Here is a 12,593-nt window from a genome sequence, read left to right on the forward strand (position 1 = left end):
CCATTAGTGCAGAAAAAGAAAAAAGTAACTTTGTTAAACCCATTATTTTCACTGTAACACTGGATCAGCTCTACGTTCCTGACAGCTCAAAGAAGTGCACAGTGAGTGTGATCAGCAGTGTACAAACATGCACTAGTAATGTTCGCACTTAACGAGGGGAATTGTGGCAGTTATGTAGTGAGGTTTTCTGATGGACCTTGGCATGGTGCATGAATGGATTTAGAATACACTTACACTCTGCTTGTACACACAGCAAAACTAAACTGAACACAGCCATTTAACAAAATAAAAATAAACAGGAATGGAGAAACACAAACTTCATCTGTTTGCTTCACCTCACGGAGCTTGGTTGGCCACTATCCACTGGTGTGCTTTGAAGCGCTTCCACAGATCTGCTAACTCACAAAAGCCTGCTTTCTGAATATCAGCCAACGATGTCCTGACAGACTCTGGGTTTTACCCCTGTGCACCCGCGTCATTATACTATACCTTCCGTAATTCCCCTTTTATGGTACTTTACATACAGTAGTGTTCAGAATAATAGTAGTGCTATGTGACTAAAAAGATTAATCCAGGTTTTGAGTATATTTCTTATTGTTACATGGGAAACAAGGTACCAGTAGATTCAGTAGATTCTCACAAATGCAACAAGACCAAGCATTCGTGATATGCACACTCTTAAGGCTATGAATTTGGTCTATTAGTAAAAAAAAATAGAAAAGGGGGTGTTCATAAAAATAGTAGTGTGGCATTCAGTCAGTGAGTTCGTCAATTTTGTGGAACAAACAGGTGTGAATCAGGTGTCCCCTATTTAAGGATGAAGCCAGCACCTGTTGAACATGCTTTTCTCTTTGAAAGCCTTTGATTAAAAAGTTGATTGGAGAGGGGAAAACTTATACGCAGGTGCAAAAAATTATAGGCTGTTCATCTGCAATGATCTCCAATGCTTTAAAATGGACAAAGAAACCAGAGACGCGTGGAAGAGAACGGAAAACAACCATCAAAATGGATAGAAGAATAACCAGAATGGCAAAGGCTCACCCAGTGATCAGCTCCAGGATGCTCAAAGACAGCCTGGAATTACCTGTAAGTGCTGTGACAGTTAGAAGACACCTGTGTGAAGCTAAATTTATTTGCAAGAATCTCCCACAAACTCCCTCTGTTAAATAAAAGGCATGTGCAGAAGAGGTTACAATTTGCCAAAGGGCCACAGATAGTTTGTGAGACAACCCCCAAACTCTGAATTCAAACCACAGTTCACAGTGAAGACAGTGAAGCATGGTGGTGCAAACATCATCCTATGGGCATGTTTCTCCTACTATGGTGTTGGGCCTATATATCGCATACCAGGTATCATGGATCAGTTTGGATATGTCAAAATACTTGAAGAAGTCATGTTGCCTTATGCTGAAGAGGACATGCTCTTGAAATGGGTGTTTCAACAAGACAATGACCCCAAGCACACTAGTAACCGAGCAAAACCCAAACCAACAAAATTAATGCCTCGCAGATGTGAAGAAATCATGAAAAACTGTGGTTATCTAACTAAATACTAGTTTAGTGATTCACAGGATTGCTAAAAAAGCAGTTTGAACATAATAGTTTTGAGTTTGTAGCGTCAACAGCAGATGCTACTATTATTGTGAACACCCCCTTTTCTACTTTTTTTGAACTAATAGCCCAATTTCATAGTCTTAAGAGTGTGCATATCATGAATGCTTGGTCTTGTTGGATTTGTGAGAATCTACTGAATCTACTGGTACCTTGTTTCCCATTTAACAATAAGAAATATACTCAAAACCTGGATTAATCTTTTTAGTCACATAGCACTACTATTATTCTGAACACTACTGTATACAGTATAATGCCAGTGTGCTGCGCTTCAAAATGTACAGGACAATCTCAGCTTTCTGAATGTGAGACATATATTTGTCAAGAACAGTGTCTCAAAGATAGAATTTCACTCTAAATCTAAAAATATGAATGTTTTTTTTTTTAATTCTTCAAAATAAACACCATTATTCATATGGACCAACTCTTCTGCTGTTAGAAATGGATGTATCAAGGTCCTGTCACAAAGTAGTGTAATATATGAAAAATATTTTAAATCAATGTAGAATAAATGTCTAAAAATGGAAATATGTGCCATGCAGTGCAGCAGTGCCACCTGCTAGGAATTACATGGCAGTGAGCTGGTACATTGCAAAACTGCATATTTATGAAATAAAATCACTTACCAGTGTCAGCTGGATGTCATCTCACTTCAAATAAGTCCTTATTGTAAATTTATTTATGGAGCACATTTAAACACAGCTCACCCTAACCAACGTGCTGTACATAGTCCATTAAGTAAGAAAAAATAATAACAAAGAGTACACTTACAAATGAACAGATTAAACTCAGATGACATCAAGAAACAACAATTAATTACAAACATAAAGTAAAACAATTAAAATGGATCAATAAAGTTCTTCAGTGATGGAAACGGCAACATCTACATTTATAAAATCCTTCACTGAGAATCTCAGACAGACATACACTACAGCACAAAGAAACAGTGACATTACAGGACCATGTGATCTTCTCTGGCTTCTAGGGTTGGCTGTGAGTAACAGACTGTCTTGGGGAAAGATGGAAACTACAGCTATATAGTTGTAGTTTCTGAAAGTGGTTTAACAAAGTCTCTGTGGCATTCCTTTGTTGATTTATTCATAGAAATATGACTAAAACTTGGCTGGGACGCGGCGGTGCATCCATGGATGCCAGATGTTTTGTGATTGCCGATGACTAATTTAATGAATAAATCCAACCTCTTTGCACCCTATTATGTGCTCAGATTCCATGTGCTCTGAATAGCAAAGTTGAATTGGATATACACAAAAGCATTTTGGGCTATGCGCAGCGTATCATGTGCCATTGATCAAATAAATGGCGTCTGAAAAGTCAAAATCACCCTCACTCTCAGAATATTTTTCTGTTGGTTAATTAATTGGTATGTATTGATGATTGATTGTGGTAGACCTGCCTTATTTCTGCTTGTCTGTTATCCTGCAGTATTTTTGATTTTGCAAAGAATATTGATGGCTTTTTATCTCCACTTCCTGTCCTTCCCTCTTTGCAGTTGGTGCTGGAAGCTCACAATGTTCCAGAACTTTCTGCAGGTGTCAATTGCACCTTTGAAGACCTCGCTGAAATGGACGGCTTGGTAGAGGGGAACCGGATCAAATGTTCCTCCCCTGCACAGAAGGAGATGCCACGTATTATTGTTGACAAAGGTAAGTAACTAGCTAAGAAGTAAGTCCCTTTGATTTTACACCAGATGCCCCTCCTGATGCAGCTCTACAATAACATGGAGAAATGTGGCAGCGGTAGGGTTTGAAACCAAGCGTACTAACCACTTGGCCACCACCCCTGCACAAGAAGGTTTTGCCTAAATATGTAAATGCATTATGTCCATAAAAGTGGTAGATAATTTAGAATGTGAATTTACAACAAATTAATAAAATTCCTTGCCAAAAAAATGTCTGATTTTACTGGTGTTATGACCAGTCACCTTCTCTGTTATGACCTAATGTTACGGTTTGACTCAGCTAGCTAGCTAAATACTGAAAAATTGCACTAATTACGTAGCAGAAATTTTTTAAAACCCCTGGGACTGACAATGGAGAGAGGTATACCTGACAGTAATATGTCCAGAAACTGTGAAATGAATGTTAACTCAAATGCTAACGTTAGTCGATAATTCATATCATCACCATAAGTTAGTTAGAGTCACTCAGGGAGCATACTGTATAGGTGCGTATAATTCTCTTTACCTCATATACGTAGGTACTTATGTACCACCACAAGGGGCGCACTACTAGTTTTTGCCCGGATTTTCAAAGGTTTGCCAAACAGCATATTTCTGGCTCTGGCTCCTGTGTAAACCACAATGTATTCAGAATGTTAGGGCTAAAGTATCTTTAAAAAAAAACAAAAAAAAACAACAACAACAAAATATCAAATAGGTTTAAATGATTGGAATAGCACAAACAAAGTAGTAATAAATACATACCCTGAAACACAAAACCATCTATCTGATTTTACTTCTCCTGTGTTAGCACACAGCAGCCATGTAGAATATCATTTCACTGTCTGGCGCTACTCCAGTTTCACAGAGCTTTGTATCAAAATAAAGTCGTTGTCCCCTTCGATACTTCCATGTACATGAGTTCCACGTGAAGGTCAGTGAACATCAGATAGGCATTGTCACATTTGTGTTGCTTGATTTTTTTCATTTGTACATCTACGGTCAATAAGCAGGAATATTGCTAACACAAACAACTGGTAGCTGTTTTTTTATTATAAGTTCTGTTTCCATGTCACAGCTCTTTCGTTGAGATCACAAACACCATTCTCTGTTGTCACCCTCCATCATTTTCTCTCCGACTCTTCATGGTCATACGTCTCCAAAATCAGTTAAACTTATTCGTCTTTCTCTATGAGACTCACCGGATTCCAGCGGAGTGTTACATTACAGGGAATACCTGCTATAGATGGAATTTTTTTCAGCTATGGGGCCGTCATATTCCTGAAATTTTAGACCGGGAAAAAAACGGATGTGAAAGCAACAGTAAACAAACACGACAGTAAGTACAAAATAAAGCACATTAGCTAAATACTGATAAGCAAAAATTGACACTCTATTTACCAGAAATGTGTTGATTGACTAAAATCAAAAAGGATGTTCACGATGCAATGCAGTCTGGTTTAGTTTTTCCTCTTAATGACCACATTTCTATGTAGTAGGGAGAATTGGTGTCTATGAGGATGATGTTTGAGTCTATCTGTGTATCTTAGCTCAGCAGGTCTCGGAACATTGCCTGAGGACATTTTCAGTAATTGAATGAACAGTAGTTATGACATTGATGTGGGATTCATTCAACACCTTCACTCAAAGTACATCTGCTCCAAAGGAATGATGGGACCTCATTTAAACCCGGCAAAAAAAGAGAAACTATCACGACGCTAATTTGTAGCACGGAGATTACACAGTCCCCTCAGACAGCCTCACCGTTTCTACCGCTTCAAACAGACAAACAGCTAAAACACTTCTGGCATTTCTTCCACGCACAAAGGAGATGGTTGGGTGTGGGGTAGGGGGGCCTTCTTATTTTGTCCGTTTGTCTTCACATCTTCTCTCCCTGGTTGGCTGAACTCGGTCTAATTGAACAAAGCTCCCATCTGGGAAGGCCTGTCCCCGGGCAAGCAACCCTTTATCACCAAGCTTCAATATGTCCTCATGTTGAGATAATGAAGATGCTGCACTTCAAAAAAAAAAAAAAAGAGATTAATAAATGAAGCAATGAAGAGAAAATGGAAATAACAGGAAAAAACTATTTCTATCAATAATACTAATAACACATGCAAAAGCTCAACACCCACAGCTGCTCATATCATTGTAAAGCCCCTTTCACACCGGGCCTGCGTAGAGTTGCATTGTGCTGCGTATCTACTACACAGGAATGGCTGCCTATGTTGCGCGCAGGGGGAAGCTTGGCCCGCCTCGTCTTCTTCTGTGGTTTTGAAGCTTCACTGCCAGCAAAGTTCAGCAGAGTTCAGCAGGATGAATAAAATCTAGCAAAGCAGGTATGTACTGATTACAAAAAAAAACCTAAAATGATTTTTCGCTGGACTAGGGTAGAGCAGCGTACAATTGCAGAGGCATGGTGTACAGTAGAGCAGTGTTGCATAGACTTACATACAGTAGCAGATTGTTGCATAAACGTCGGTAGAGCACTGCGTCCAGTCAAAATTACCATGTTTGATTTTTTGCGTGCATTTCGCTGACCCCTTTGCATCCCTCAGTGTGTTGCCACATAGGTCTGCATAAGCTCAGCGTAGTCGGTATGCCGCATTACGCAACTCTGCGTTGGCCTGTATCAACATTTAATACATATTTGAGCAACAATCCAAAAAGACCTTTGTGAATGCATCACTTTAATTACATTTATTTTGTCCATTTGATTCCACAAACTTGTATTAGCCACATGTAAAAAAGTTAACTTCTTGTAACTTAATGCGCTTGGATTTTTTTTACAATTATTTTAACTCAACTCAAGATGCATTTTAAGTAAAGTCCAAACAAAAATTTAAGTGTGTATGAATATTTAATACTGAGGTGCAACGTTGTATCCAGAATTGAGGTGGTTGTTGTATTAGCTATGCATCTCCTACAATCCTATTTAATTAAATACTCATTTACTGGAGTAAAACCTTGTTAAACAAATGTTTGAATATTATTTGGAGTGTCACTGTTTGAATTGTTTTGTCAGGCAAAACTGCACTTGTTAGCTCAACAATCCACCTAGGAAGTTAGCTAGCCTAGCTCTGTTACGACTATGACATGCTCAGCAAACCTAGCTAACTAACATCTAGCTAGCACAAAAACAAGCGAGTTAACTTCTGAGTATGTATTCTGCTAACATGTATCAAATCAAATCAAATCAATTTTATTTATATAGCGCCAAATCACAACAAACAGTTGCCCCAAGGTGCTTTATATTGTAAGGCAAAGGCCATACAATAATTACAGAAAAACCCCAACGGTCAAAACAACCCCCTATGAGCAAGCACTTGGCGACAGTGGGAAGGAAAAACTCTCTTTTAACAGGAAGAAACCTCCAGCAGAACCAGGCTCAGGGAGGAGCAGTCTTCTGCTGGGACTGGTTGGGGCTGAGGGGAGAGAATCAGGAAAAAGACATGCTGTGGAAGAGAGCAGAGATCAATCACTAATGATTAAATGCAGAGTGGTGCATACAGAGCAAAAAGAGGTGAATAAAAAGAAACACTCAGTGCATCATGGGAACCCCCCAGCAGTCTAAATCTATAGCAGCATAACTAAGGGATGGTTCAGGGTCACCTGATCCAGCCCTAACTATAAACTTTAGCAAAAAGGAAAGTTTTAAGCTTAATCTTAAAAGTAGAGAGGGTGTCTGTCTCCCTAATCTGAATTGGGAGCTGGTTCCACAGGAGAGGAGCCTGAAAGCTGAAGGCTCTGCCTCCCATTGTACTCTTACAAACCCTAGGAACTACAAGTAAGCCTGCAGTCTGAGAGCGAAGCACACTGTTGGGGTGATATGGTACTATGAGGTCCCTAAGATAAGATGGGACCTGATTATTCAAAACCTTATAAGTAAGAAGAATAATTTTAAATTCTATTCTGAAATTAACAGGGAGCCAATGAAGAGAAGCCAATATGGGTGAAATATGCTCTCTCCTTCTAGTCCCCGTTAGTACTCTAGCTGCAGCATTTTGAATTAACTGAAGGCGTTTCGGGGAACTTTTAGGACAACCTGATAATAATGAATTACAATAGTCCAGCCTAGAAGAAATAAATGCATGAAATAGCTTTTCAGCATCACTCTGAGACAAGACCTTTCTAATTTTAGAGATATTGCGCAAATGCAAAAAAGCAGTCCTACATATTTGCTTAATATGCGCATTGAAGGACATATCCTGATCAAAAATTACTCCAAGATTTCTCACAGTATTACTAGAGGTCAGGGTAATGCCATCCAGAGTAAGGATCTGGTTAGACACCATGTTTCTAAGATTTGTGGGGCCAAGTACAATAACTTCAGTTTTATCTGAATTTAAAAGCAGGAAATTAGAGGTCATCCATGTCTTTATGTCTGAAAGACATTCCTGCAGTTTAACTAATTGGTGTGTGTCCTCTGGCTTCATGGATAGATAAAGCTGGGTATCATCTGCGTAACAATGAAAATTTAAGCAATGCTTTCTAATAGTACTGCCTAAGGGAAGCACGTATAAAGTGAATAAAATCGGTCCTAGCACAGAACCTTGTGAAACTCCATAATTAACCTTAGTCCTTGAAGAAGACTCCCCATTTACATGAACAAATTGTAATCTATTAGATAAATATGATTCAAACCACTGTAGCACAGTGCCTTTAATACCTATGGCATGCTCTAATCTCTGTAATAAAATTTTATGGTCATTAGTATCAAAAGCTGCACTGAGGTCTAACAGGACGAGCACAGAGATGAGTCCACTGTCTGAGGCCATAAGAAGATCATTTGTAAACTTCACTAATGCTGTTTCTGTACTATGATGAATTCTGAAACCTGACTGAAACTCTTCAAATAGACCATTCCTCTGTAGATGATCAGTTAGCTGTTTTACAACTACCCTTTCAAGAATTTTTGAGAGAAAAGGAAGGATGGAGATTGGCCTATAATTAGCTAAGATAGCTGGGTCAAGTGATGGCTTTTTAAGTAATGGTTTAATTACTGCCACCTTAAAAGCCTGTGGTACATAGCCAACTAATAAAGATAGATTGATCATATTTAAGATCAATCAATCAATCAATCAATTTTTTTTTATATTATATAAGATATAAGATCAAAGCATTAATTAATGGTAGGGCTTCCTTGAGCAGCCTGGTAGGAATGGGGTCTAATAGACATGATGGTTTGGAGGAAGTGACTAATGAAAGTAACTCAGACAGAACAATCAGAGAGAAAGGTCTAACCAAATACCTGGCTACAGTGCTGAAAAGAAACCTGGGGTTGTTCTAATTTTCTTCAATTAGTGATGAATAGTAAGATGTCCTAGCTTTACGGAGGGCTTTTTTATAGAGCAACAGACTCTTTTTCCAGGCTAAATGAAGATCTTCTAAATTAGTGAGACGCCATTTCCTCTCCAGCTTACGGGTTATCTGCTTTAAGCTGCGAGTTTGTGGGTTATACCACGGAGTCAGGAACTTCTGATTTAAGGCTCTCTTTTTCAGAGGAGCTACAGCATCCAAAGTTGTGCTTAATGAGGATGTAAAGCTATTGACAAGATAATCTATCTCACTCACAGAGTTTAGGTAGCTACTCTGCACTGTGTTGGTATATGGCATTGAAGAACATAACAAAGAAGGAATCATATCCTTAAACCTAGTTACAGCGCTTTCAGAAAGACTTCTACTGTAATGAATCTTATTCCCCACTGCTGGGTAGTCCATTAAAGTAAATGTAAATGTTATTAAGAAATGATCAGACAAAAAGGGGTTTTCAGAGAATACTGTTAAGTCTTCAATTTCTATGCCATATGTCAGAACAAGATCTAAAGTGTGGTTAAAGTGGTGGGTGGGCTCATTTACATTTTGAGCGAAGCCAATTGAGTCTAATAATAGATTAAATGCAGTGTTGAGGCTGTCATTCTCTGCATCATTGTGGATGTTAAAATCGCCCACTATAATTATCTTATCTGAGCTAAGCACTAAGTCAGACAAAAGGTCTGAAAATTCACAGAGAAACTCACAGTAACGACCAGGAGGACGATAGATAATAACAAATAAAACTGGTTTTTGAGACTTCCAATTTGGATGGACAAGACTAAGAGTCAAGCTTTCAAATGAGTTAAAGCTCTGTCTGGGTCTTTGATTAATTAATAAGATGGAGTGGAAGATTGCTGATAATCAACAAGGTTTCCTTGGAAGAGACGAAGAAGAGTTGCTGGCGTTGTGTGTTCGCCGCTCGTCTGATTTTCTCAAGTTTTCTCGTGTATAATTCGGTTTTTAGTGGCTTGAGTGTAATTTTTATTTTGGATATGTACTTAACGTGGTTTTTGGTCCTTCAGTGTGCATTTTTAGTTATCTTTGATTGTTTATTGCCTGCTTTGCGCTGTACGACGCCGCATTTCACTCCCTCGGCTGGCGTGATGCTAAACTACTCTGCAGCTGAGCTACGAAGCTTGAACAACAATAATGTCCCTCGGGACATTCGCGCTATCAGAGAGCTTGGCTTGTTCCGCCGACGTCGCTGTGTCCACAGAGGCTCCCGGAGAAAGTTTGTGTTCCATCGAACTGGGTCGTCTGTGCCGGTCATCTGGTCAGCTGAGCGCATCGGTGCTCGGCGCCCACGTCATCAGAGCGCTGCAGCTTCTGGGAATTGTAGTCCTGATGTGACGACAGCGGTTCCTGACACTCTCCGGGCGCTGGATGGAAAATGTGGAGTGGATTTTAAGATACTCAGGCCTATTCAAAGATGTCAGTCTGTCAAACCGACAGAAGTCTTCAGTTTGGGTCTTATTAACATCAGATCTTTGTCCTCAAAATCCCTGTTGATTAACAATCTAATTATGGATCATCATTTGGACATGATTGGGTTATGTGAAACCTGGCTCAAACCCACAGCTGTTCTTCCTCTGAATGAGGCCTGCCCACCAGGGTACACATTCAGTCACATGTCTCGTTGTGCGAAGCAAGGCGGGGGTGTTGCTTTTATCTATAAATCCAAGTTTACCTTCTTGACTGTCGGGGGGCATAAATATAATTCGTTTGAGCATCTGACTCTCCGCTCTGCCCATGATGCTACATATTGTCAGGGTCAGAAGTATGGAAATCAGTCATGCCATGTTGTCACTGTTTATAGGCCTCCTGGCCCATATTCTGAATTTTTAGATGAATTTGGTGCATTCATCTCTAGCCTGTCAGCTAGTGTGGACAACATTTTGATTATTGGTGATTTTAATATTCACATAAATAAGCCCTTTGATCCCCTTTGCAAGTCATTTATGGAACTTGTGGATGCGCTGGGATTCCAGCAATGCATTCAGGATTCAACACATACTAGTGGAAATACCCTTGATCTGGTACTCACACGTGGCCTTGCTGTCACAAACATTGACATTTTGCCTCTTGCCTCAGTGATCTCTGACCACTCATTTGTTAGGTGTGCATTTATGTTGCCGCGCCTAGTGGATCAAAAGCCTTGTCTTTCTTTGCGGCGACGCATTACTCCTTCAATTATGATAGAACTCGAAGCCAGACTGCCTGAAATTTTGGCCTCAGGGTTAGAGAATATTCAATCAGTAGATAGTCTTGCGGATGGCTTGAACTCAGCGCTCAAGGCCACACTGGATAAGGTTGCGCCTCCTCTCTTGAGGACACGCCTTCCCAAGGCATACTCACCTTGGTTTAATGGTTACCTGCGTGACCTTAGGCAGAAGGCTCGAGGTTTTGAACAGAAATGGCGTAGTTCTAAGTTAGAGGTGTTCCATCTTGCATGGCGAGATGCTGTCTTGGATTATAAGCAGGCATTACTGGCTACAAAGCGTGCCTATTATTCTGATTTGATTAATAAAAATAAGCATAATTCCAAGTTTTTGTTTGAAACTGTAGCACTTCTTATTCATGGACAGCCACCTGTTATTCACTCTCCTTTCTCAGCACAGGACTTCTTGGATTACTTCGAGAAGAAAATTGAGGATATTAGGTTGAGTATATCTCAGCAGGCTTTGGCCCAACCACTGCATACTGCTGTGGAGGTGGATGCGCCCACTGAGGTGGTATCCAGATTTACAGATTTTGATGGTATCTCGCTAGGCGCATTGACGAAGCTCGTGACGTCTACTAAAAGCACAACCTGTTTAATTGATCCTATACCAACAAAACTGTTTAAGGACCTGTGGCCCATTCTTGGACCAACTGTGCTGGAAATTATAAATCTCTCATTAACTTCTGGATCTGTTCCTAAGTGTTTTAAGTCTGCAGTGATCAAGCCATTACTTAAAAAATCTAATCTCGACCCGAGTGTATTGAAGAATTATAGACCGATATCAAATCTGTCATTTTGTTCTAAAATCCTGGAAAAAGTGGTCTCGCGACAGCTCGTGGACTACCTCACTGAGAATGATCTTTTTGAGCCACTGCAGTCTGCTTTTAGAAAATTTCACTCCACAGAGACAGCACTTACTAAAGTAGTGAATGACCTTTTGCGAGCAATGGACTCGGATATCACTACGGTCCTGGTGCTGCTGGATCTTAGTGCTGCATTTGACACTGTGGATTACCATATTCTACTCAATAGGCTGGAGAATCACTTTGGGATTACTGGAACTGCTCTTGCATGGTTGACGTCGTACCTGTCCAGTTGTTCCTACTGTGTATTGTGTAATGGAACCTCCTCCGATCGTAGAGACATGAAGTTTGGGGTTCCTCAGGGATCCGTTTTGGGCCCCTTGCTTTTTTCTCTTTATGTAGCACCCCTCGGGAATATATTGCGGCGTTTTGGGATTCCCTTTCATTGCTATGCTGATGACACTCAATTGTATATGCCAATAACTGCTGGTAATCTTACTCACATAAAATCCTTGGAAGATTGTCTTGCATCAGTAAGAAGTTGGATGTCTAGTAACTTCCTACTTTTAAATTCTGATAAGACTGAAGTTATGGTTTTTGGTCCAGCGAGATATCGGCATCAATTTGATCAGCTAGCATTTAGCTTAGGTCCATGTGTTATACATCATACGGATAAAGTGAGGAACCTTGGAGTAATTTTTGATCCTGCGTTGTCCTTTGATCTCCACATTAGAGACATTACAAGGACTGCCTTCTTCCATTTGCGAAATATAGCGAGGATTCGTCCTATTCTGTCTATGGCAGATGCTGAGACTTTGATTCATGCGTTTGTCTCTTCTAGATTGGACTCTTGTAATGCTCTATTCTCTGGATTACCGCAGTCCAGGATCAGGGGTCTTCAATTGGTTCAGAATGCTGCTGCCAGACTTTTGACACGGAGCAGAAAGTTTGACCACATTACGCC

At 40.0% G+C, this 12,593-nt stretch overlaps 1 protein-coding gene and 1 long non-coding RNA gene across 2 annotated transcripts in view; one reads left to right on the forward strand and one right to left on the reverse strand.

The window, feature by feature from the left end:
• plxna4 (plexin A4) overlaps nt 1-12,593 on the forward strand; it is a 658,913-nt gene that overhangs the window by 469,900 nt on the left and 176,420 nt on the right. Inside the window, exon 7 of the mRNA XM_034163939.1 lies at nt 3,122-3,275. Within this exon, the coding sequence (XP_034019830.1) occupies nt 3,122-3,275 (154 nt within the window). The remainder of the gene's footprint in view (nt 1-3,121; nt 3,276-12,593) is intronic.
• The window catches only part of LOC117504477, a 757,689-nt gene that overhangs the window by 100,554 nt on the left and 644,542 nt on the right, over nt 1-12,593 (reverse strand). The gene's annotated exons all lie outside the window — the stretch shown is intronic.

Source organism: Thalassophryne amazonica, chromosome 22, assembly GCF_902500255.1.
Source record: "Thalassophryne amazonica chromosome 22, fThaAma1.1, whole genome shotgun sequence".
Taxonomy (NCBI): Eukaryota; Metazoa; Chordata; class Actinopteri; order Batrachoidiformes; family Batrachoididae; genus Thalassophryne; species Thalassophryne amazonica.